We start from the raw sequence: 27,642 nt of genomic DNA, 5'->3' as shown, positions 1-27,642 counted from the left end.
TAAAAAGGATAGAGTATTCTTGTCTTTATTAACAGTAGCATAAGAGTACACAGTAAGGAGATTGTGCTGACCTTGCATAAGACTCTAGTTGGACCTCAATTGGAGTACTGTGTACAGTTCTGAGCACGACACTTTAGGAAGCATATCAATACATTGGAGAGTGCGCAAAAGAGGTTTACAAGAATGGTGCCCGGGATGAGAAACTTCAGTTATGAGGATAGATTGGAGAGTTTGGGACTGTTCTCCTTGGGGAGCAGAAGGCCGAGAGGAGATGTGATAGAGGGTGCTGGACAGACTAGATAGGGAGGAGCTGTTCCCACTCGTTAAAGGATCAAGAGTAAGAAGGCACAGCTCTAAAGGGATTTGCAAAAGAAGTAATTGCGATATGAGAAAAAAAATCTTCTTCCACACACCGAGTAGTTCGGGTCTGGAATGCACTGCCTGGAAATATGGTGGAGGAAGGTACAATCGAGGCAGTCAAGATGGCATTAGATAATTATTTGAATAGAAACAATATGCAGGGGTGCGGGGAAAAGATAGCAGAATGACACAAAGCCATGCTGCTCGTTTGGAGGGCCGGTGCAGACAGGATGGGCTGAACAACCTCCTTCTGCACAGTAACAATTCTATAACAAAGCCAGGTATTCCACAAGCTTTCTCACATGTTTGTTGTGCGGCACTCTATCGAATGCCTTTTGGATGTCCAAACAAAGGCACGTTATTCTCTAGCAAAATGTTAAATCACTGTAGTGCTAGTTTTCATACATGTTTTCCTACAGTTGCACCATAAATAATATACAAGAAGTCTAGTTTAATGTTGCTAAAACATGAGAATTCATATTCACATTACACATTACCAAAAATGCTAAATCCTAACTGGTCTGAAAATGTTACATAACTGCTACCTTAGAGAACAGGGCGTAGAATTACTTTATGCAAGTATGAGACATTAGAAATCCAATGCAGAATATTTAATAATGCATGCTTCATTGTACCTTAATCCAATCTGGTAGAATAATCCAGCTGTACTACATGTGCTGATGATGATCCTGTAGCGAGCTGCATCCCAAAGATCTTCCCCATCTTTACTGTACAGTTGCACAATTTCAGGTATGTACTGACAGGAAAATAAAAATGGACAGAATCAAAAAGCCAATTGCCAGCTCTGATAACATCGCTTTTGTGACGTAATTTATGACAAAACATGGGTTCTGCAGAATCAATTAATTAATCCAGTGAATTTCACTGAAAAATCCAGTGCGAAATGCATTAGTATTTCTCAGTGCCTAAAAAGACTGAAAAATATTAAAACCTTCTATGTTCTCTTTTCTGGGTCTTTTTCACCATTGGGAAAAGCTACTTTACTCTGGTCACAACATTTTGCGCGTTGGGCTGTTTTGAAGATGGATGGAGCTGGGGCTATGGATGTGAATGTGGATCTCTTAATTTTAAAGTATAGCTATTCAAAATAATCAGTATTAAAACGAGTAAACGGTGTTTTTTTAAGGAAAAATACAGACTTCCAACTGTAGAAACATACTGCAAAATGACAAGGGCAAAAGTAAAACAGGAAAAATTAACATTTTAAAAAGCTCAAATCCACAAAGTCAAAATGAAAATTATACACAAGTACGATTATTCAAATATGAGCCATCAAACAAGCAAACGATGAACTGGGTGCACCCATCTAGATTTTGTAGTATTTTAAAGCGGTCGTAATAGTGTTTTTGAGGTGGCAATTTTTCTTCTTGCACTTTTCTCTCCATTTCTTCTGACATGGAGACTCCTGCTGGAGTACGATGCTAAAGAAGCTGGCAACAATTCTTTACTCGGGTGGCCACTCTTCATGTGTGAAGAGAACTCAGATGCAGCGCCAAGCCCAATCCCATTGTCACCGGCGACCAACACAATTGCTGTGAGCAGCTGACTGTCTCAAAACTGCTAAACTCACTACGAATCGGAGATCAAACCTGGAAATTTCCTGGTAGTTAAGCCCTCAGAACCACCTGAGATATTGAATTTACCATCTGTTGTACTATAGGAAATGGCATCAAATAAATCCCCTTCTCACTCCTAAGTGTATCTTTGTTCAGAAAAAACTTTCATTTTATATTAGGTTTTTTAAACAAAGATGCACTTCTGAAAGCATTATCTGCCCACAGGTTAATACTCATTCTCTCCCACCATCAAATTAAACCATGTTTTATTAATTGGGTCCAAAGGTTTTAACTGATGGACTCACTGGAATACCGTTATCATTTCCTGAAGCAGAAAGAATTTTATGAGCTTTTTAAAACCACACAAGTTTATTAAATGCGCAATGGGACTCCCTGGTCCAAATTTCAAAAGAACAGTCGCACCAACACCAATTAAGACCCAAGCCAGAAAACTCCCTCTGCAAACAAAAATGCTTTCATACTGGTTGTCCAGGCAAGGGCTTGACATCAAGAGAAAGGTTTTCAACTTGCAGCTGGAGTGTGAAGCTGGCGTTGCAGGTCAATCAATCCACGCAACACTTACCTTGCACAAGTTGAAAATCTCCCCTCAGTTTTCAGAGAACTGGGGCGGATTTCTTCCGAATCCCCGCGATGGCCCGATGCCGGTGCAAAAAACGACGTCCGGAAGTTGCGGAATCTTCCGCACTAGGCTGGCGTCGGAGGGGTTGGCGCTGCGCCAGCTGGCGCCGAAGGGCCGGCGCGAGTTAGCACATGTGCAGAACCGCCGGCGTGGTTCCGCGCATGCACACACCGGCCAACGTATTCTAGCGCATGCGCAGGGGGTGGTACGTCTTCCTTCCGCACCGGCCACTGTTGGGCTCTGCCATGGCTGGCGCGGAAGAAGTGACCCCACGGCACAGGCGAGCAACCAAATATTGCTGCTGCAGAAAAAAAAAACTTGCAGGAAAATCTCATTAAATTCCAAAGGCTCTGGTTCGGAATGTGGAGAAGAAAAAGGAGTGTTTAAGGTTAGTGTACAAGTGACAATTCGAAGAATGCAGCGCGTTGGTTGCTGAAGGCGGCTCAGCTTGACAGTGTGGATGATTTTGAGGGGAGGATATTGGGAGTGCATAGTGACTATGCTAAACTAATGGAAAGTACTTTTGTGTTGTGCACTGCGCAAAATAGGGAGACGATAAGAGGGTCAGAGTACATTGATCAAGGGAGGCCCAAAGGGAGTTGGTGTAGGATTGGAACAGGAAGATATGAAAGGTTGCAACCATCCTCAGATGGGAGAGCATCTTTGTTGACACGTGTTAAGCATAGTTGTAGACTATCACTTTGTACAATTTAAGGATGGTTTGGTCTCATTCAAACTGGAAGGTTTTAATTGGGTCAGTTTCTCTTGTTCTGCCAAAATGTTTCCTGAAGATTTTATCCAAAGTGAAATATCATACCTCTCCCGGTCTGCAAGTGGCATTAACTCGTACCATGTCTCCGTGTTTCAGAAAATTGCTGTTATGTAAACGTAAACACAGTAGGTCAGCCGCACTGTTGGATGGAGCACAAGCCAAAATCCGACTGTCTGGTAAAGTAAAGTGAATCTAAACAGAAACAAAAATGCTTTTAACACTTGCAAACTGAGCTCACCCGACACCAGACAAAGGAATAAAATTCAAAAATGTACAGTACAATGAGCAATTAGCAACTCTTTCTAAAACATCACACAGGGCCATTTTGAGATTTGCTTCCCACTGTCCAAAATTAAGGTTTGTTGAGAAATAATGTTACTGCAATTGGTTATTCTGTAAGTGTACTTTTTCTTTTCAATAAAACTTAGGCATATTTATGATTTTCTCACCTCATCGAGCATATCTGATTCAAGAAAGACTTCTTAGAACATTACCAATTAATTCCTAAACAATTCAGATTAAGTAATAGTATTAAATTGGGGCTGGTATGACAGTAAGGCATATTCTTTGTTTAATTGAGTGGCAGGACAACAGGTTTGTGCACATGTAGCGATTTGGAAATATTTCAAAGTCCGCTTTTGGGTGCATTTGGCAGGGTGTTTCGCGATGGCCGCATTGGCTAGATCGCAGCCTGTATTCAATGGCATTTAGTGCCAAAAATCAGGCCTCGAATTTTCAACATTATTGGTTACCTCACCGTCTGATTCATCCGACTCGCATCTCTGTCTCCACAGGAGAAGATAGCCCATAATAAACGGGAAAGAGCCAGGATGGGGACGGAGTCCCAGAGATTCGAGTCCTCACGCCCTATGAGGAATGGGTCCTGGAAATCGCGGGGTTGCCTGAGGAGAGCAGTCAACGAGGTTGCCCGAGGAGAGAGCAGTCAACGAGGTTGCCCTGCGCAACCTTCACCCAGATGACCCGTCTCAAGTGAGTTGTTCATGTCAGACAAAATGCTCCTTACTCTCACTGACCACTGAAACAGCCTTCACCTGTGAAGCTAGAGGCTGCTCACAGTCAAAGGGAGTGAAATTGAATTTCAAGATAGAAGCCGCAGCAGGGCTCTGTCATGGGTGTGTTTGGTAGGACAGGCAGCTATGGTTGCCCCTGTCCTGGGTCCCCACAACATTTAAAGGTGGCTTGAAGGCCTCACAGATGCAAAGCCAGTTACCCACCTGGCCCAGAGCAACCCCCAACCTGGAACACTTCAGGCCCCCACCCTCCAACTGAGACCAACATCCCCCAGAATCGCACCCGTGCTTGCTGTGAAAGTGACTTCCCAATGTCAGCTATAGAATGTGAGACGGTGCTGAACCTAGGTCAGGCACTTCTGCACAGGAAGAACAAAGGCAGCAAAAGTCACATCCTTGTACCAAATTCAATGGAGGACAAACTGGAAATAGCAGTCCACCAAAGAATGATTAGAACAAAATACAAATGCTTTGGCAGCCCCATCTGGACGAGCATTAGTTTGCCTTAAATATGGAGGACAAATCCATCCACACTTACAGAATGCAAATCACCAGAGGATGTGAATAACCACGTCATCCTAAAATGCATCGATTGCTATAACTAACCATGTATAAAATACCTGCAAGATGGCTTCGAGGATAGTGACCGTTTTTCCAGTGCCTGGAGGTCCAAACAGAATATATGGCGTTGGCCTGCATTCGCCGCTCAGAATTCTCTTGACCGCAGACTTTTGATATTCATTCAGCAGCGAGTTGAAAAAGTTACATTCTTGCCTGTTAGATCGTTCACCTTTACCATTCCCTCCTAAATATTTTTGGTGAAATTGGCAGTGGTTTAGAGGTTGAAATATCTTTCTATGTGGAAACTGTTAAAATGGATTAGCATAATCCACTAACACAATGCATCAGTAGCTAAAGCGCAGGGAAACAATTGAAGCATTAATTCATCGGTCAGCAGTTTCTTAAAAACATAATCCCTGGCTCTAGACTGAGCTAGCTAATTCCGAATAAATTACTTTGCACCCCCCACTACGCCATCTACGCATAGAGGACACGGAAAGATTCTCCACTTCTTTTCTGTTGCCTGGAAAGGTAACAACAGTGGAGGGATGGAAGAGCCAAAACAACATCCAAAACAAACACGGAGCAAACTATAGTATGATTTGCCATGGTTTGGAGCAAAACTGATGTTGGCCTCTAGTGTTAAAGAGTTTAAAAAGGCTATATTTCAAAAGAAAGTCTCAACAACCACACTGTCCTCTATTTAAATAGGCTACATTATCTATTGCCACAATTGTAATAAGGGCACCTTGGCCTTAAATACAGTAACATTTGATTACAAATTGTTAAATTGCAAAGGTTTCCCCCCCTGCATTGAAAATAATTGGATTTCACAATTAGAATCTGAAAATGCATGATTTGCACTCACCAGCACCAGTTTGTGCAGTAACTGGCAGTCCTTCAGACACCTGGAATACCTCAGTTGTTCTCTCCTTCATAACCTTGTTCCCACGATCGTGGCACCAGCCCTCCTTACCAGTACAAGACTGACTTAATTTTGCATCTGCATTCTTTTCCTGTAATGGCGTAGGAATATAATTTCACAGTGATTGAATACAAGTGTTGGAGGCAGTTTTACACACTATACAGCTTCTCAACTAGCCATTTAATACAAGGTGCCATAACTTTAAAAAATGCCCAGTGGCATTCCAATTTCAAAGTACTGAGGCATGAAATAGGGCACTTTCAATTCTACTATAAACTGTCAACATATCCCACTCTATTAGATAATCATGTTCAACATTACATGCTAAAGTCAGAGTCCTTCTATCACAATGCAAAAACGTGAACATTTGACATCCATACTCTCCCGAACATATTGTTTAAATTGACAATGTTAAAAAAAAGCTTGTGCAACTGCATATGTGAACGTCTATATGTATGTTGTGCATTACTTTAGCTCCTTCAAACCATCAAGTTCAGCGATTCTCTAAGCAAGTCTTTACCCAATGCGTTCACCGTTGTTTGTTCTTATGAAAAAACTTCCACAAAAAACGTTTTGGGAAAGAAAAATGAAATTCACCCATCAAACAATGAAAATCTGAAATGGTTAATGCTCACCAGAGTAGTTTTCATTCAAATTAGGACTAGTTAACTAATTAAGACCAATGATAAATTCAGCTCCAGCCAAGACTCAAAACCCCAAACATGAACAAGCATTTCAACTAGTTGCCTTCTCTTCACTCAGTGACTGCCAAGATACTACACTAACCAGTTCTTCTCAAACTGGAGTCTATCAAATTTTGAATGATTGGCAGCCAACTGTGGGCTTAGTGCGGCCAAGGAACGAGAGTGGAGTGGCGGCTGTCTCATGTTGGAGGAAACGCACATGCAGGAGTGCCTTCAGTAGTAGGGAGACCATCATCATGCAGACCTGCAGCTACCAAAGCGAGTAATGGGTAACATGGGTGGGCGACACGGCGGCAAGCACTGCTGCCTCACAGCGCCACAAACACAGATTCAATTGCAACTTTGGGTGACAGAGCGTCAAGTTTGCACATTCTCCCAGTGTTTGCGTGGGTTTCCTCCTGGTGGTCTGGTTTCCTCCCACAGTCCAAAGATGTACAGGTTAGGTAGACTGGCCATTCCAAGCTGTCGTAAGGTTATGTGGGGTTATGGGGTTATAGGGATAGTGCGGGGGCAATGAGCCCAGGTAAGATGCACTTTCAGAGGCTTGGTACAGACTCAATGGGCCGAATGGCCTCATTTTGCACTCCAGCGATTCTATGATTTGAAAAGGAGTCCTTCACAAAAATGTTTGAGAAGCACTGCATCTTAATTCACTGTCCTCTAATTGGGTTTAAGACAACCCTAATAAGAAAGGGGTGGAGCAATAGAATTTCTTAGTTTAAAAGAATAGATCAACATGCAAAAATAAATTACCAGTACTTATGGTAAATCTAAGGATTTATTTATCACACTCTAACACAAGTATTATTTTAACAATATTATTTTAAATCCCCAAAATATTCTTACTTTCGGAGTCTGGTCTTGTGACCTACAGCGTCTTTTCTTTTTGTTTGACACAACCATGTCAATATCATTCCATGTAGTTACAGTCTGTGGAGCTTTTGCCACAATATTCTCTGGAAACAAAACTGGGGCCGGGATGGGTAAGAGGAAAGGAAAGTTACTAGCTGAACTAGTGAGACAATTTAAAACTTTATCATTGGAATATATTACTAAACAATCTTCCAAGGGATAAAATTACTCTCCAGCCACAAGAAGTGCGAAGTGAATCCAACCCTATTGTCCTCCCAATTTCAACTTGACCACCCTATTCCCTGAAGTCCCAACACTAGAATGATCACACTCTGAAACACTTACTCAACTGTCTGTATGTTTCTTAAACTTCTTTAAATTTTAAACCAAACACTTCCCCAAAAATAATATCTGTGCTGGCCAGAAATAAGTTGCATAAATCCACTACCGAGTTCGAGAAAATTCAACAAACGTTTCCAGCAATGTGGTTTTTCCATCTGATACTTGCGTCCCACAAGCTAAATAACACAACTGCATCATCTGTGCCTCTCAGCATTTTAAAGCTCTTGATGTTTTCTCCAAATGAAAACTCGGTTTTGAGAGTCTCCCACAACTCCAATTCACCTCGCATAATGATCCTTCAGATTTAATGCCAAATATTAATATTTTGAATAGAGATTTACAACACTGCCCATAACATGTAACTTCACCAGTGATCCACAATAGTTTATTTTTAAACAAATACTTGTTTCGAGTTCTGACTAAATTCCATTGACATGCATGCCAGAATTTGAGAGCAACAGTTACCAACTACGCCAATGTTTATCCCCAAACTTTCTTTGTTCACTTTGGATATCCACTAATTCCACATTTCCGGTTGCAAAAGCCTATGCCTAACATTTACCTCCATTAAAAATGTTATTCTCCGGTTATTCCATTAAATGTCTTCAGATTGCAAAACATCCACCTACAAAATTCCAATCTCCATTCATTGCTTCCCTCTTTCAATCACAGGCTCAAAACTGAGTGTTTTATATTTCCCATTTCTTTTAGCCTTTCTTTTAATAATTTCTAATGTCATGCTGATTTCAATTCAGCCAATTTATCATTGATATATATTCTGTTGGAACATTAACAAGTTTCCTGGAGTTTGCTATCGTCAAGCGCAAAACTCTGCTCCCTTACACTGCCTTGTTGGGAGTCCAAAACAATGAAATCAATGCTAACTGGTTCCGTTCCCAAAGCTTAATATTCCTACTGAACTATATTACTAGTGCTTTCATCTTCAGGCACTGAGTGTAAAGTCAAAACATTTTTTTATAATTCTGACAAAGAATTCATCCAATGCCTTCCTGAGAAGCATATTTGCATCCACGGGCGGCACGGTCATCACTGATCATAAAATTTACAGTGCAGAAGGCCACATGGCCCATCGAGTCTGCACCGGCCCTTACAAAGAGCACCCTACTCAAGCCCACATATCAACCCGAGTCCCATAACCCCTACTTAACCTTTATGGACACTAAGGGCAATTTAGCATGGCCAATTCACCTAACCCACATATCTTTGGACTGTGGGAAGAAAGCGGAGCACCCGGAGGAAACCCACGCAGACATGGGGAGAACGTGCAGACTCGACACAGACAGTGACCCAGGAGGGAATCGAACCTGGGACCCTGGAGCTGTGAAGCAACTATGCTAACCACTATGCTACCGTGCTGCCCACAGCGACACAGTGGTTAGCTCTGCTACCTCAACTCCAGGGATCGGGGTTCAATTCCGGCCTTAGGTGACTGTCTGTTTGGAGATTGCACTTCCTCCCTGCGTCTGTGTGGGTTTCTTCCGGGTGCTCCGGATTTGTCCCACAGTCCAAAGATGTGCAGGCTAGGTGGATTGGCCATGCCAAATTGCCACTTAAGTGTCCAAAAGGTTAGGTGGGGCTACAGGGACAGGGTGGAGGCATGGGCTTAGGTGGGATGCTCGTTCTAGGGGCCGGTGCAGACTCGATGGGCCGAATGGCCTCCTTCTGCACTGTAAAGTCTATTATCTTAATAAGAAATATGAACACCGCCATTCAACATAATCATGGCCGATCACAGCCTTAACTCCACTTTCAGACCAGCTCCCCATATCCCTCGAATCCCTCAGAAACCAAAAATCTGTCTATCTCACTCAGCCTCAAGTATATTTAACAATTAAGCTTTTCACAATTATCTGGGGTAAAGAATTTCAAAGAGTCACAACCCTTCGAATGAAGACATTTCTCCTCATCTCAGTCCTGGATAATCAGACCTCTTATCCAGATATCGTGCTCTCTTTTTCTAGATTTCCAGCCAAGCCCCTTCACAATAGTGAATTTTCAATATGATCACCTCCCATTTTTCTAAATGTCTATGAGCCCAATTTGCTCAGCCTCTGATCCAAAGAATTTATCTAGTGAACCTTGGCTTCACCAATTCCAATGCAAGTATATCTTTTCTTAGATAGGGAAATCAAAACTGCACACAGTACTCCATGTCTGATCCCATCAAAGCCCTGCTCAACTGTAGCAAGACTTGCTTATTTTTAAACTTCAATTTCCTTGTAATAAAGTTCAACATGTAATTTGCTTCCCTATTTTTTTTGCTTTGTGTTCGGGATAGTACATCCAATTCCCACTTATCAACCCTGACCAGTTTCACGCCTTTTAAAAAATATTTTGCTTTTCTATTCTTACTATCGAGGTGAATAACTTCACTATATCTACCACCTTGTTGCACACTCACTTAATCTGTCTATATCTCTCTGCATCCTCTTTGTTGCCTTTCACAGCATACTTTCCTATTGAGCTTTGTATCATCGGCAAACCTAGGTACATTATTCTGTTCGTCCAAGTCATTAAACCGATTGTACATAGCTGAGATTCTAGCACTGATCCTTGCGGCAGTCCAGTAGACATAACCTACCAATTTGAAAATGTCCTGTTTATCCTGATTCCCAGTTTCCTGTCCATTAACCAATCTTTTATCTGTGCTAACATATTACCTCTAACTGCATGAGTCCTTATCTTGTGTAGTAACCATTCGGGAGGTAGCTTATTAAAACGCATTTTGAAAATCCAAATATACTACATCTTCATCTACCTTCCTAGTTACAGCCTCAAGATAATACTGTAATAAAATTGTCAAGTATTATTTCCCTTTTGTAAAACTATGCTTGATAATTTATGATTTTCTAAACACATCAAGACTTCCTTAATAAGGGACTCCAGCATTTTCCCAATGACTAATGTCAGGCTAAGTGGCCTGTAGTTTTGTCTAGCCCTCCTTTCTTGAATAGTAGCGTTAACATTTGCTAATTTCCAATCTGCCTTGCTCATTTTGAAAAATCATAACCAACATATCCACGATCTCTGCAGCTAAGTCTGGGAATTTGGTGAATTTTAGTCCAGTTAAGTTTCTGTACTACTTTTCCCCTGCAGATATTGATTACTTAAAATTCCTCACTCTTTTTAGCACCTTGGTTAGCCTATATTTCTGGTATGTAATCTGTGTCTTTTATTGTGATGACATAAAAATATTTGTTCAATGTCCCTGCATTTCCTTTAGCTACTCCTCCTTTATATATACTTGTAAAAGCTCTTATTTTACTCTCATTTTATTTTCTCCATTTTCAATCTACATTCTGTGGCCCATTGCTGGGTTCTAAAACACTCCCACTCTTTGTCATATGATAAGCCTCTTCTCTAGATGTATTAGCTCACTAGATTGATCCCAGGGATGAGGGGTTTGTCTTATGAAGCGAGATTGAGCAGTTTAGCCCTATACTCTCTCGAGTTTAGAAGAATATTGAGGTACGCAAGATGATGAAGGATATTGACAAATTAGACATAGAGGGGATGCTTCCTCTCGTGGGGCAATCTAGAACTAGTTTTAGAATAAGGGGCAGCAGATTTAAAACAAGAGATGAGAAGAAATTACTTTTCTCAAAGGGTCGGGAATCTGTGAAATTCACTAGTGCAGTGGATGTCGGGTCACTGAGCAAATTTAATGAGGAGATTGACAGATTGCTAATTGATAATGTATTGAAGGGTAGTGGAAAATGGGCAAGAAAGTGGAGCTGAAGCCAAGAGGAGGCCAGCCATGATCATAATGAATGGCGGAGCGGGCTCAAAGGGCTGGATTGCCATTCCTGCTCCTAGTTCTTATGTTGACTTAATCCAATACACTCCTTAATATTCCCAGTAAGCCACAGATGAATCTTTCTTGCTGAGTTTTTGTTTTCCAATGGAATATATTTCATTGAAAATATTAAATTTGTTCTTTAAATGTTTCCCTCTGTGCCCAATCACTCTTCTTCTCTCACTTCAAGCCAAGTAGATAGGTGTAAGATTCTTGTTTGCGATTGTGGACTATGTCGCTTTCAGACTTAATATGGAATTCAATTATGGTATGATCACTATTTGCCTGCAGATCTTTTACTGTGCGATTACAAATTAACCCTACTCAGTCCATTCGAGGGTTGTTTAGAAGTCTGGTAACAGCCGGGCAGAAGTTAGTGTTAGTGCGTGTTCTCAAACTTTTGTATCTCCTTCCCAATAGAAGAAATTGGAAGAGTGAATAAGCTGGATGGGAGGGGTCTTTGATTATGCTGCCTGCTTTCCCAAGGCAACGGGAGGTATAGACAGTCAATGGATGGGAAGCAGGTTCGCGTGATGGACTGGGCTGTGTTCACGACCCTCTGTAGTTTCTTACTAAACCAAAAATCCAGAGTTGGTTCCAAAAGTCATTGTTCCAGGAACCTTTCATCAATGTATTTTACAAACACACCATCCAAAACAACTTTGCTAATTTTATTAGTCCAGTATATGTGAGGATTAAAGTCTCCAACAATTGCTACATTGCCTTTGTTACAAGTTCCACATTTTTTCATGCTCAGCCCAACAGTTTTTTAAAAGCTCTGCCAACAGCAAGTATCCTTCCTCCAAAAAAAGTTATCTTCTCAAAGAATAGGCTGCAATCTTCCTTCTTAACATACATTCTTCAAGATACAGATTGGAACCAACAGATAATCAAAACAAATTAGCTTTCTGCAGGGTGTCAGTTTTGACTGATTTATGTGAAATCGTTATCATGTTTAGCAGTCCTTCAAACCGACGATACTATTTCTAGACATTGGAGGCGAAAACACCAAAAATTCCTTCCACTTTACATTTGTCAGAACAAACACGCTCCCACAGAGATTTAGAAGTCATGATACCTGCTTCGCCAAGATGTATAGCTTGTTCCACAGCAAACTGACATCTCCTGGTTGAGGTTCTGAAACATTCCAAATGAATACAGAACAATTCAGAGGCTGTACCAACTAATTTTGTTAAGTGAATTCCTGCGACCTCAATTTCTACTGCAATGTATGCTGCAGTTGGTTTCTCTAAATGCAACAAATATGCATCCTGGTTTTACCTGTTGTACGTAAACTCTACATCCACAGGTTCCCCTCCATAGGACTGGTGAAATGAGGAATTAAATTGCAGCAGAATCTCGTCTTCATACACCTAAACCAAGGAGGGGGAAAGCTAATTAGCTTTCTGAGAACAGAATGACCAGCTGCACATATCTGAACAAGGAAAGCAAAATTTACAGGAAAACCGCAAGAACAAACGGGATACAAACTTAAAAAAGTAAAGTCACCATAGTGCCAGATGATCATAGGCTGTTTTCCCCTTTGAAGGGGAGAGCTAACCGGTGATTTTTAAAAAAATAATCTTTATTGTCACAAGTAGGCTAACATTAACACTGCAATGAAGTTACTGTGAAAAGCCCCTAGTCGCCACATTCCGGCGCTTGTTCGGGTACACAAGAGGGAGAATTCAGAATGTCCGAATTGCCTAACAGCACATCTTTCGGGACTTGTGGGAGAGAACCGGAGCACCCGGAGGAAACCCACGCAGAGACGGGGAGAACGTGCAGACTCCGCACAGACAGTGACCCAAGCCGGGAATCGAACCTGGGACCCTGGTGCTGTGAAGCAACAGTGCTAGCCACTATGCTACCTTGCAACCATCCACTGTGCTACCGGCTGCCTCAGGTGAGGAACAACGTTGAGAAGGCGAAGCTGGTACGGAAATTGAACCTGCACTATTGACTTTGCTCTGCATTAGAAACCAACTGTCCAGCCAACTGAGCTAAACTGGCCCCTGGTTACCATTTTTGATTAATAAGAGGGTGAAATGTTATCGGGAGCAGGCAGGAATTGGGGTTGTCGTTGTAATCAGATTACCCATGGTCTTACTGAATGCAGAACAGGCTGGAGGCGCCAATTGGCCTAGCCCTGCTCATAATTCATATGTTCTTATGGCATTTAGAAGGTTACGTGTTGATTAGATTGAAGCCTTCAAGGTTTTCCTCCGCCACCTGGTACCATGCCCCAAGAGGATGTTGGTAGCCATGGACTTCCATTGGATTGGTCCACGATTATGCTTGGCCATTGCCTTCTGCAGTTATGGCTGGCCAGGAAACTCTCTCACTTTTACACCTGCCATCCATGGCGTATTGGATGGATTTCCAGGCTTGTAATCAACCTGTTTGTTATGAACGTGCCATTTGTGGCCATAAAATCCTGAAGTGGAACTTGAGCCCAGAGCTTCTGCGCAGAGGTAGGGATGCCACAATACCTCCTTCAAAGCATCAAGGGGAACAAATAGGTTTGATATAGAGAAGCTATTTGCACTCGTTAGGAGTCTAGGACGAGGGAACAGAGTCTAAAAACTAGAGCCAGAACTTTCAAGAGTGGAATTAGTAAACAATTCCACACAGAAAAGGTTGCGAAATTTGAAACTCTCTGCAACTTCGCTGGCAGAACAGATCAATCAAATGGACTTACTTACCAAGAATGATCATACAAGTAAATTAGTTAGAGCAACAAGCACATTTAAGTCAGTACCTTTCAGCAGATGTCACCAAGTTCATGGAGGAGGGGAGATGAGGAAATAATACTGGGAGGGCAAGCACAATAATCGCTCCATTCTTTTCAATTAAAAGAGACCCCCTTTAAGTTAGAGAAGTTTATTTCCTTCTCCGCAAGTGGATGAAAAAGTGTCTGTGCCCTGAAATGTTCTCAATTTCCCTTTTAAAATCTAACTTCTTCAAAATTGCCCAGAACATAGGAAGGAACAAGGACAGGTGTTGGGAATTCAGCCCCCCCCCAAGCACACTCGCCCCTTCAATTAGACCAAAGCTGATCCCTAACTTCACTCTTTAACCTAGTGTGAAAAGTAAAACGTAAAACAAATGAGACAAGAGGCTCATCAATAGGTTCAGACATTAGTGTAAGGATAAGGAAGGACCTGGCTTTTTCCCCCGGAATTAATACAAATGTTTGAATATTCTGAAACAATAAAAGTAGTTTGGTTTACTCTCCACAATTTCACTAATTGTGATTAGAATTCTGCTTACAAGGTGCTCTTGCTTTGAGCATACAATTTCCTTTTTTAAAAAAAACCCCAACAATGACATTTTAATTGATAACTGAATTATGAACTCTTTTCTTTCCAAACAATTATTGGTAACTCAAGAATGCAGTTTGAAGCCCATTTACCTCAGATACAAAGCCAGAATACCGCACTTCAGCGTCTGTGTAACATGAATTCCTTAATATTATTCGGTCACCTAATGACAAATAAAGTACACTTTAAATATCTAAAACTAAATGAATCCAAAAGGCATTTGGTCAAATAACAGCAGTCAATAATGCACTTTTCATTCTAATAATTTGTTGCATATTTCATGTCTATGTTCGACAAAGAAAAAAAAAAGTAATATTTTGTTATTTCCCAAAGCATTTGCCTAAAGGAAGTCAACACTAAATGCATAATGTGAGATTTAACTTGAAAAGCACTATATAAACGCAAGTCTTTCTTATTCGTCGTTCATTGGCCCTGTCAATGGTACTTAGTGCTTCAAAATTCCACACACCAGACCCTTCAGCACTTCGGAATAGATAGCATGTAAACCGTGGACTGTTACTAGTTTTAAATCCTTTCAGTTTATCCAGGACTTCCACCTCTTATATAACGAGTCCTGAATGATGCCTTGGTATTTTTTTTCCTGAGGTGGGGGTTATGTTGCAAATGCATCATAATTTCTTTTTCTTAATAGGCCATGACCTTTGTCTAAGATTGCTGATCAACAGACGGTTATCATATTTTCCCGCCCTTTTAATGTACCTTTTAATAATCTTTATTGTCACAAGTAGGCTTACATTAACACTGCAATGAAGTTACTTTCTGAATGAATTCAGAATGTCCCAATTACCTAATAAGCACATCTTTCAGGACTTGTGGGAGGAAACCGGAACACCTGGAGGAAACCCACGCAGACACGGGGAAAACGTGCAGACGCCACAAAGATAGAGACCCACGCCGGGAATCAAATTTGGGATCTTGGATCTGGCCTCCTCATTTGTGCACATTTCACACCAAAATCATCTCAAACTCCTCTCCCATGTTGCTGCTCTGCTTCATTTGGCCTATTTGCACTTTTGCGTTTTATTTTATAATCACTGGCGTTCCCTTTTTGATTTTGCTGCTATTGGTATTCACTTCCGATTCCCATTTTATATTCCCGCGCTTCAGCAGGCAGTTTCTTTAGCTGTTGCAAACAGATGCACTGTTACAACTTGGCTCAGCCCCGTTATTAACATTCATTTACTTTTTTAAGTTTTGAAATATTGAATCTGCACTCATCTTTCTTGAGCAGGATATCTGCTTCCCATCTCTAACAGTGAAGCCCTCCTGCAGAGAGATGTTTTGCTCCTTTGCCAAGAATCGTGCTTTAATTTCATTTTGATACCTCCATGGAGCTAATACTCTTAGATTTAGTATGCCTCAGCTGTTGCACTGGATGCTGTTAAATTATTTTGCAGCCACACATTGTGCCAATGTGTTCATGAATGAATACATGAGCCAGAAATGTAAATTAACCTCAAGACAAATAACTGAGACACAGTTATAAAAGGAGAGAGCTATGGAGAGAGTAAGAGGGACCGAGAGCAGGAGAGAGAGAGAGCGAGAGGGAGAGAGGGGCAGAGGGAGAGATAGATATCACTAACACTATAATAACACTATAATAAGTAACACTAACTGTCCCTTCTGACATCCCAAACTGGGGCAACAGCACAAAATGAGTTGGTTCAAATCTTAGCCATCTTGAGAGTTTACAAATGGATTCATGTCCAACCAACCAATAGATACAGATGGACGACCTTCAACCATCCCCAGCACCTCCAGAACTAGGAAATCTCCTTGCTTTTTCAAAGTCACTGCAGGCATGTTAAATTCCTTTATCTCCATCTCAGCTCTAATCTCTTCCAGCCACAGAAGAGTTGAAAAATGGCTTTTATATTTCGACATACTCAGAACCTAAAAAGATTCAAAACAAATGTTCACTTGAAGCAGAGATAATTTCTCACGCAAAACGAACCGATTGTAATTATGTTAAATTACTAACCTCCGACAGATCTGGCTGAATAGTCAGGACATCTGCACCTTTTCCAATGCACTCCTTCAATCTCTCAGGTACAGTGTACTGTGGAAGGAAGCTAGGTATGTGTCTTCTGGCCAGTCTGGGCAGAACATTCACAAAGTTAGTACAAGTTAGACAAGCTGTTGCTCAAACCTGTGGAAGAACTTTTCACTCACTACACAATTCTGAAGAGTGATCAAGCAGACATTAGCTTCTTTCATTACATTCCACAATTGAAGAATCTGGCCGTTGTCCAATTGAAAACAGCTATTTTAATCTTACTTGCAAACTTGTGCTCCTAGGTACAAAAATCAACTGCACTCCAAAAGTCACAGGTTGGTTTTAATCATTCAAGGCTATGCTCCCAGAAGAGAATTAAAATGGGAACTGCAGTTGCCTTTTTCGCTGTGCTACTCATTTCCAATAGTACTTAATAGGACTTCCCATTATGTAATGGCCAATTACTTGGTGTCAGACGCAGAGTCATACCTGTAGCTACGCACCTCCACCTGTCGATGGAACTTCTCTAGTTTTCTGCAATTTTTCCCACACTGCTCTGCATCATATTTTCCATTCTTATACGTGGAATCTTAACTTCTAATAATTTCCCCCTCTTTCTAAGCACTTGCCATTTTCAGATTTTTTGCCATCTAGTCTAATTATACCACTTAAATTAAAAATTTCTCTTCTCCACCATCCCTGGATACGCCTTTGCTCCACATAATTGACCCCTTCACTTTGGCTAAATTTATTTTACCTCCTACCTCCGCCTCCACCTGTCTCTTTCAGGAGGATCCTCCAGTTGCCAATCCTGGGATTTTCCAAAATCGTCCTTCTTTCAAGACATTCCAATCCAATTCCTTTAATGGGTGAATTTACATCTGATCACCAATTAAATGTCTTGCTCCTGGCTACCGATTCCCCACCCCACTCCCCCTGCGCTCGACGCAGGACTCCCAACTATGAAGTTGCTCATTCCCCCCACCCATTGTTATTTAATTTAACACAAGTTCAATTTTTCCCGCTGCCTTTAATTGGCAAAAAACCTTTTCCGGACGCCATGATCATTTCATTTTAGCTATTTTTATTTGCAACACTAATAGGCTGGACCTGAATTCTGAAGGGTCCTCTGGGTAGACAAGATCCACCTAACTGCAAATCTGGAATGTGCAATTTGATCCCGTCAGCTGTGGAGTAATTCAATGTTCTCTGCCATTTCTCATTCGATCTAGTCAATGCTGGACAGACAAGCAGGCTGCCAAGTACACAGTGCTGCTACGATCATACAGTACAACGAAGGATGGTGGTGTGGTAGAATGCACAAAGTGCAACTGCAGTTCCCATTTTAATTCTCCTTCTCAAATGCTCCTTAGTTTCCTTAAAACTAATTAAATTTATTAATGAAGATTAGGTACATTAATGTTGTACCCAAGGGCATGAATGGAGCTCCTCTTTTAATTTACTAATTAAATAAACACAGCTTGTTTGAAAGTAATGTATTAATACACAGACTCCATTAAATCAATATTGGGTCGACCCAATTTGCCTCTTGATGAAGTAATCTAATGATGTTTCTAACCAGTGCGCACACGACTCATTTTAATATAATGCAGGTTTTCGGGGAGGGAGACGACGACACCCCTATGCAATACCAAAGGGCATTGTCTATGGGAGGCACAGTTTCTCAGAGTTCCCACTTTGTCCCTTGTTATAAAACATTGAATCCTCGGATTAAGGCACGAGCAATGGCAAAGGAGGTATGCCAGTATAAAACATTTCAAAAGCTTTACGGTACCTCGTAGGATTTTTCACACTCACAACCATGCAGTTGGTTTCCTTTTGTTCTGCCTGAGGGGATTTGGATTGTATGGGATGATATCGGGATCTCGGTTCAAGGAGCGATTCCTCATCACTCATCACATCCACCTCGACATAACATCCCATCACAAAATCATTAAAGTAAAGCATGAGGAGATCTTTGCAACGACCAGGGTTCCTGTTTAAAAAAAAAGGTCAAAATGACATTTAAAAACTAACCCATGTGGAAGAAAATGAATGATTTATTGAAATTTGTTTCAAGCAGCGTATTGCAAGTAAAATAAATATGTTAAAAACCCAGTGTGTGCTCTATCTAGTACCTACCTGGATGATTTCAACTCTTCCACTGTTAAACAATTAGTGGTGATCAAGGTGTAACCCATACCACAGAAATCCACTGCATGCCAGATTTTAATGGAAGTATTCTCTTTGCCATTCTACCAAAATAAACTCTATATGCACTCTTCATCAAGTTACTTCATCAAAGATTAGCGGGAGACTAGAGGACTGGGAAATCTTTAGGGGGCAACAGAAAGCCACTAAAAAAGCTATAAAGAGTAAGATAGATTATGAGAGTAAACTTGCTCAGAATATAAAAACAGATAGTAAAAGTCTCTACAAATATATAAAACAAAAAAAAAGAGTGGCTAAGGTAAATATTGGTCCTTTAGAGGATGAGAAGGGAGATTAATAATGGGTGATGAGGAAATGGCTGAGGAACTAAACAGGTTTTTTGGGTCGGTCTTCACAATGGAAGACACAAATAACATGCTAGTGACTGATGGAAATGAGGCTATGACAGGTGAAGACCTTGAGAGGATTGTTATCCCTAAGGAGGTAGTGATGGGCAAGCTAATTGGGCTAAAGGTAGACAAGTCTCCTGGCCCTGATGGAATGCATCCCAGAGTGCTAAAAGAGATGGCAAGGGAAATTGCAAATGCACGAGTGATAATTTACCAAAATTCACTAGACTCTGGGGTCGTCCCGGCGGATTGGAAATTAGCAAACGTGACACCACTGTTTAAAAAAGGAGGTAGGCAGAAAGCGGGTAATTATGGGCCAGTTAGCTTAACTTCGGTAGTAGGGAAGATGCCGGAATCTATCATCAAGGAAGAAAAGCGAGGCATCATCTGGATGGAAATTGTCCCATTGGACAGATGCAGCGTGGGTTCATAAAGGGTAAGTCGTGCCTAACTAATTTTGTGGAATTTTTTTGAGGACATTACCAGTGCGGTAGATAACGGGGAGCTAATGGATGTGGTATATCTGGATTTCCAGAAAGCTTTTGACAAGGTGCCACAGAAAAGGTTGCTGCAGAAGATAAAGATGCAAGGCATTAAGGGTAAAGTAGTAGCATGGTTAGAGGATTGGTTAATTAATAGAAAGCAAAGAATGGGGATTAATGGGTGTTTCTCTGGTTGGCAATCAGTAGCTAGTGGTGTCCCTCAGGGATCAGTGTTGGGCCAACAATTGTTCACAATTTACATAGATGATTTGGAGTTGGGGGCCAAGTGCAATGTGTCCAAGTTTACAGAGGACACCAAGGTGAGTGGTAAAGCAAAAAGTGCAGAGGATATTGGAAGTCTGCAGAGGGATTTGGATAGATTAAGTGAATAGGCTAGGGTCTGGCAGATGGAATACAATGTTGACACATGTGAGGTTATCCATTTTGGTAGGAATAACAGCAAAAGGGATTATTATTTAAATAATGAAATATTAAAACATGCTGCTGTGCAGAGAGACCTAGGTGTGCTAGTGCATGAGTCGCATAAAGTTGGTTTACATGTGCAACAGGTGATTAAGAAGGCAAATGGAGTTTTACATAGAACATAGAACAGTACAGCACAGAACAGGCCCTTCGGCCCTCAATGTTGTGCCGAGCCATGATCACCCTACTCAAACCCACGTATCCACCCTATACCCGTAACCCAACAACCCCCCCTTAACCTTACTTTTATTAGGACACTACGGGCAATTTAGCATGGCCAATCCACCTAACCCGCACATCTTTGGACTGTGGGAGGAAACCGGAGCACCCGGAGGAAACCCACGCACACAGGGGGAGGACGTGCAGACTCCACACAGACAGTGACCCAGCCGGGAATCGAACCTGGGACCCTGGAGCTGTGAAGCATTTATGCTAACCACCATGCTACCCTGCTGTTCTTCATTGATAGAGGGATGGAGTTTAAGACCAGGGAGGTTATGCTGCAATTGTATACGGTGTTAGTGAGGTCACACCTGGAGTATTGTTTTCAGTTTTGATGTCCTTACCTGAGAAAGGACGTACAGGTGCTGGAGGGTGTGCGAGGAGATTCACTAGATTAATTTATCCCAGAGCTGAAGGGGTTGGATTACAAGGAGAGGCTGAGTAGACTGCGACTGTACTCGTTGGAATTTGGAAGGATGCGGGGGGGGGGGGGGGGGGGGGGGGGATCTGAGAGAAACATATAAAATTATGAAGGGAATAGATAGGATAGATGCAGGCAGGTTGCTTCCACCGGCGGGTGAAAGCAGAACTAGGGGGCATAGCCTCAAAATAAGGGGAAGTAGATTTAGGACTGAGCTTAGAAGGAACTTCTTCACCCAAAGGGTTGTGAAACTATGGAATTCCTTGCCCAGTGAAGCAGTTGAGGCTTCTTCATTAAATGTTTTTAAGGTAAAGATAGATAGTTTTTTGAAGAATAAAGGGATTAAGGGTTATGGTGTTCGGGCCGGAAAGTAGAGCCGAGTCCACAAAAGATCAGCCATGATCTAATTGAATGGCGGAGCAGGCTCGAGGGGCCAGATGGCCTACTCCTGCTCCTAGTTCTTAAGTTCTTACTGGAAATTGAATTATGCTGTATAGGATAGAGGGGAACCATGAGACTATGCTACTTGATGGCACCCACGTTGCAAACAGCGAGACAAAAGGCTGTACATCATTGTTGTCCAATGAGTGGTGATGATAGTGACCGGTTCACCACATGACAAAAAAATATATGCAATAGTAATACAACAAAGGCCAGTCTTTAGAATTTGCCGTTTTAAACCGACAGCAATAAAGACCAACACACACCATGCCAGAGCCGGAACAGCTTCAAAGACGTTTTGCAATCGAATTACTCAACAAAGAAAACCTGCTGTATACACTCTCAAAGGGTGGTGACAACCTGCTAACTGAAGTATTCCGTTTCTGACAATCTGCTCCAGCTTATTCCAAAAAGAAAAAATTTCTTGAAGAGTACAATGTCACCTTCAGAATTGATATATGCAGAGACTTGGGGATAGAATGAATCTAAAGATTTCCACATATTGGCTTCTGCGTTTGGTCACCTGCCATTTTTTGAAGCACCTTGCCGTTTAATTGATCTTTGGCTCATGGCTAACTCCTCTAATCTCTTTTCCTAATTTAAACCCTCCTGAGCAGCCACGCTCACTCATGCACCTCAGCAGTTTTGTGAAAACAACTGACAACAGCTAAACAAAACTAAATTCTTCAATTAGCATCGCCCGTGTCACATGATTCCCCACTGTCCTTCCGAAGGGTAGCCCTGCTTTCACAGCGCAGCATACATGTATCGTCACTAAGGGGCACACTGAAGTACAGGAACGGAGGTGACAAATGGTGGAATGTGCACACATGAAATAGAAACAAAAGCCGGTCAACCCCTCAGGCCTGCCTCACCATTCAGCAAGACCATGGCTGATTGGTTTTTGCTTCAGGTTTCACATTCCTGTCTACCCTGATAACTTTGTTCCCTTTGTCTAACAAGAATCTATTTATCTCTGCCTTGAAAATATTCAGTGACCCTGCTTTCACCACCTTCTGAGGCAGAGTTCCGAGAGTTCCAAAATCTCTCAACCCTCAGAGAAAACTATTTCTCCACATCTCCGTCTTACAAGGGCAACCTTTTAAAACAGTGATCCCAAGTTCGGGACTCACCCACAACAGGAAACATCAGGGTGGATTCTCCTATTTTTGGGGGGTAGGATCAGTGGCAGGAGAGGAAAATCTCATGGGAGTCCAAAAGAGTGATTTATGCCAGTGGGATTTCCTGTAGTGACCATCCTCTCTTCCCCACCCCACCCCACAACCCCAATGATAGCAGAGTGCTTAGAACTGCTGCCTCGGGGGACCCAGGTTCGAATCCAGCCTTGGGTGACTGTCCATGTGGAGTTTGCACATTCTCCCAGCGGCTGCATGGGTTTCCTACGGGTGCTCCGGTTTCTTCCCACAATTCAAAGATGTGCAGGTTAGGTGGATTGGTCATGCTAAATTGCTCCTTAATGTCCAGGGATGTGTAGTTTAGGTTACGGGGAGTAGTATTAGGTAAGGGTGCGCTTTTGGACGGTTGGTGCAGACTTAATGGGCTGAATGGCCTGCTTCTGCAGTGTAGTGATTCTATGATTAGAATATATTTAAACGTAATTATCAGACCTCTAACGCCGGATAATTACGATCTAGAATATATTGCCTTGATGTGTGGAAGAAGCAAATTTAATTGCAACTTTCTAGTGGGAAGTGGATATTAACTTAAAAAGGAAGGCTATGAGGAAAGAGCAGGACCAACTAGATAGCTAAAGGAGACCTCCACAGTACAGTGAGCCAAATGGCCCCTACGGTGTTGTATGATGCTACATTATACTACCTACACTGGGACAGGTAAAGAGGGAAATTGTGTGAGAAAGGCAATGGAGGTTAGGGAATTGATTAACCATAATCAAATTGGAAAGCAGGAATTCTGGGACGGCACAGTGGTTAGCACTGCTGCCTCACGGCGCTGAGGACCAAGGTTCGATCTCGGTCCCAGGTCGCTGTCTGTGTGAAGTTCGCATAGTCTTCCCGTGTCTGCGGCGGTCTCACCCCCACAACCCAATGATGCGCAGGGTAGGAGGATTGGCCACTCTAAATTGTCCCTCAAATCGGGAAAAAAAGGAATTGGGCACTCTAAATTTATATTAAAAAACAGCAAGTAGGAATCCCTGGATCTACTTTCAGGTGGCCGAGAAGGCTTTTTAAAAACCTGAAATGGAATAAGGAGATTTTTAACATTCAGACAAAATTAGTTGAGACTTTCACTTTCTGTGCCATGATTTTTCAACATCAGTAATACTTAAATCGCAAATGTATTTAAGAATTAAAGTTAATGCTAGCTATCTTTTTAAGATCAGGCGGAGTTCTGTGCATAAATATTCTCTTTGATGATAAGCTGTTTTCAAAAACAAGATTCTTACTTTGCTTCGCACACAAGGTTTATATAGGCTTTTCTACCAGGTAGGATTTGCAGTATTGTTTCACCAGTTTCTGTATTTGCACCGAGTTCCAATTTCACCTTTTCGCGTTTTACATCAGCATCATCACAAGTTTGCGGGTAATTAAGCTGATTTACCAAACTTCCGGAGGATGTTGGGAGGTTGGCCCACAAGGTATCTTGAGTGCTTTGGGAACTGGGTGAAACATTTGTTTGAAGCGAGGTTATATCACAAGATGGAGCTATATTAGTGTGATCGAGAGTCACATTGGGATACTTAGAATCTGGCTGATCTGGTTCTCTGGGAAGGGAACAACCGAGGACCATATAGGACGACTGGGATTGAGTCGATCTACAGTTAGATTCAAATTTAGTGGTGCTCTGCTGTCGTATGGTTCTATTTTCAGAGTCAGTAACCAAAAGTGCCGGTGCCAAGAAGAACTGATTTCCTCTCTCCCATCCTGCCAGCTTGTAGTTCAGGAGGCTATACATCTCTTTTCCTTTGTTCCTGAAAAAAAAATCACAGATGAAGTAAATAAAATCTACATCAAATCTACGCATAAAGCATACATCATCCCTGCCGTTACATTCAGAGCCAGAGAACCAGAAGCATTCAATCACGTGTCCCCAGAATTTCAGGCTACAGTCATAACCTGTCCAAAATCCAATATCATTTGACTCAGTTTGGCCACGTTCTTCTTGTTTGCCTTTGTGCAACTGTTTCCCTCAACACTACGGAGTTGGCATTTCAAAGTTCTCTTCCTGAACTTAAGAAATAGGAGCAGGACCAAGACCATTCAGCCCATCGAGACTGCTCTGCATTGAATATCATGGCAGATCTTGGATTTCAACTCCCCTTTTGCAGAGACATAAATATATATATATTCTTTGGTTACCTGATAAGTGTGGAGTTAAGGAACACATTTTGTCCCGTTACATAGAACACTTCAGTGCAACACAAACAACTAACTTGGATCAGTGACTGCACTGAATTGTCTATTTATTCATTCTATAGAGTCATTTAATACAATTTGTGCCTCTAAAGGCTTTCAGTGTCAACAAGGTAACATGGAAACTTACTAAAATATTTGCAAGATTTATATTAATAATATTTTAGTCAAAAAGTATACTGCCAATGCATGGAACCTACGTGCCAACTACATTTTATTGTAATTCAACAGCACACACACAAACTATAATATTGAGACACTCTGGCCGGGATTCTCCGATCCCAAGTTCTGATGCCGGCTTCAAAAGCGGCGCGAGCGACTCCGGTGTCAACGGACTTCCAGGCCAGGCATTCACCCCTTCCTAGGGGGCTAGTACGGCACCGGAGTGCTCTGCTCCGGCGCTCGAAAGGCCGGTGTGCCACGGCCGGCGCGGGTCCGCGCATGTGCGTGGGTTGCGTCTCCGCGCTAGCACCCGGGAAATATGGCGGAGCCCTACAGGGTCCCCGCATGGAGGAACATGCCCCACCCTCCCGCGCCGTGGAATTAGCCCGCCTGCTGATTGGTATGCCCCGATCGCAGGCCTGGACACCGTGGAGCCCCCCACCCCAACCAGGACAGCCCCCGCAGCCAGAACTCCCCCGGGGTAGGACCATACGTAACCACACCGGCAGGACTTGGCTGAACTCAGCGGGCACTCGGTCCATCGAGGTACAAAGAATCACTTGGGGGGGGGGGGGGGGGGGACACACGGATTTCAAAGGCCCCCGACCGGCACGGCGGCGGCCCGGCAGGTACGATTGGCCAGAGAATCCCCGGCCCGGCGTCGGAGCGGCACGATTCTCGCACCCCCACAGCGATTCTCCAACCCGGAGAGGGATCGCAGAATCCCAGCCTTTATGTTTCTCCTTCAGATACTGAAAATTGCACTTCATATAAACTTACACAATCCACACCATCATGTCTTTCTTCTCTCCTTGCTTAATGGTACCAAAATCAATCCTCCTTGGAACTTCCAATCCTTCTTTGTTAGAGAACACCAAGTCAATTTGCTCAAACTCTTTGTTTGTCATCGAAAGGTGTGATAAACTGAAAAACAGCCAGATTTTCAAATGTTGCAATCCTGGAAATTTGTAATCCCGCCCCCTCTTCCTCCTTTATAACAACCGGAATGTTATATCTCACAACACAGAAAAGCAATAGTATGCACAGGCAAGACGTGGATGACGAGCACAAGCCAGGGTGAGGACACTATTTGAAGGAGTGTGGGAAAGAGTAAAAGGGGCTAAAGGAAAGTAAATGGTTCTCGGTGCTGGCATTTCTCTGCCTCCTGTGCTGTGTTGACAAAATTTCTCTGTTTCTGTACAACATTTCAGGAGGTTGCAGAGCCCAAATTAATTTCAGTGATAAATTTGATACTGGAGGTTTCAAAAATAAACAAATCCTGACGCCTGGGAAGGTTGCAGTATAATTAATGCATTCGAGATGATTTGCTATGTTAAGCATCTGACTGAGGTGTCTATCCAGTTACATGCTTAATAATGGCTTCCATTTACACAGCCTTAGATTCTACTGCATTGTCAAGCAACACTCCGAGTTATTGAAGCACGATAGCAGATAGTCTAAGAATATTGCTAAATGCCCCTCGGATGCTGTTCCTACACCACAGAATACTGCATACTACAAAACATAAGCACCTTTATTTGCCATTCATTTCATCTTGATAATTTGAATAGTATTTAAATGAAAAACCAAGATCAATGACACACAGTTTAACCTCCCACTATGTCATTATTTGAACAAATATTAAACACAAAAAGTGACATGCAAAATTCCTTTAAGGATGCTAAATATCCCAGTACATTTAAAAAAAACATTTACAATCCTGTTACTGTTCAGTGACCAATGGGGATAAAATAGAAGGTAAAACACAATGTTAATTTGTGCAGAGATTTTTAAAAAAGGAACACCCAGGCACTAGACATGCTCTCTCCCTTAAACAAAAGAGAAAGAGTTGAGGAAGTGAACAAGAATGAGGTGGTTTCCACATCACCAACAGACCAGAAAGGGAAGGACATTTGGTATTATTTGAAATACCATCAACTTCCCAGCCATTCTGCAGAATTCTGCAACGTGCTCTGTTTTCCATTCCAGATTAGTTCAACCCAAGTCTCTCGATTGGAAACACATTTAGCATTTTGTATGATCTTAAGCTTAATCTGAGCAGAATTCCATTTGAACGTTACCCCGTTTCATTGAACATGTTCCGCAGACACATTTCGCAAAAGCTGAGTCACAGTAGATAACCATATGACAACGACAGGTTTAACCTTGACTGCAATTCATAATGCGGTCAAATAATCCCTCAAGTTTCACTGTCAAAGACAAGACTCTCATACATCGGCCTCTTCAGAAAGATACTCGAGAGTAACAAAGAGGAGAAAGCATTGGCAGGAGATGGTGCAGACAGGAATAATACTATTGGTTTAATATCTCATGAGGTACAGAATAAAATGGTTTAAATTAAGGTGCAAAAAGAGGGAAGCGAAAGAAAGGAGTCATGACTTGTTCAGAGGCTTCAAACTGCAATGGAAAAGACACTAGCCATCTCCAATGTTTATTCACCATGTTTCCCTACAAGAAAAGGACACATAGAGCTCCATGGGAATAACTTTGAATGCATCATCATAGACTGTATGTTTGTAATAACTTGAAAGGAGCT

The 27,642-nt window shown here is 42.0% G+C and overlaps 1 protein-coding gene across 5 annotated transcripts in view; it reads right to left on the bottom strand.

Moving 5' to 3' along the window:
• mov10l1 (Mov10 like RISC complex RNA helicase 1) overlaps positions 1–27,642 on the bottom strand; it is a 117,296-nt gene that overhangs the window by 32,823 nt on the left and 56,831 nt on the right. For all 5 annotated transcript variants that reach the window (XM_038811427.1, XM_038811429.1, XM_038811428.1 and 2 more), the window contains exons 7-19: positions 25,866–26,009; positions 23,957–24,481; positions 18,717–18,917; positions 16,907–17,021; positions 16,641–16,818; positions 14,997–15,067; positions 12,863–12,954; positions 12,660–12,718; positions 7,417–7,538; positions 5,810–5,957; positions 5,001–5,185; positions 3,395–3,541; positions 996–1,117 (exon numbers count right to left, since the gene is read on the bottom strand). In XM_038811427.1, coding sequence (XP_038667355.1) covers positions 996–1,117; positions 3,395–3,541; positions 5,001–5,185; positions 5,810–5,957; positions 7,417–7,538; positions 12,660–12,718; positions 12,863–12,954; positions 14,997–15,067; positions 16,641–16,818; positions 16,907–17,021; positions 18,717–18,917; positions 23,957–24,481; positions 25,866–26,009 — 2,109 coding nt within the window. The remainder of the gene's footprint in view (positions 1–995; positions 1,118–3,394; positions 3,542–5,000; positions 5,186–5,809; positions 5,958–7,416; positions 7,539–12,659; positions 12,719–12,862; positions 12,955–14,996; positions 15,068–16,640; positions 16,819–16,906; positions 17,022–18,716; positions 18,918–23,956; positions 24,482–25,865; positions 26,010–27,642) is intronic.

This window comes from Scyliorhinus canicula, chromosome 11 (assembly GCF_902713615.1).
Source record: "Scyliorhinus canicula chromosome 11, sScyCan1.1, whole genome shotgun sequence".
NCBI lineage: Eukaryota > Metazoa > Chordata > Chondrichthyes > Carcharhiniformes > Scyliorhinidae > Scyliorhinus > Scyliorhinus canicula.
The sequence above is the reverse complement of the archived record's forward strand: the minus strand, read 5'-3'. Positions and strand labels throughout refer to the sequence as shown.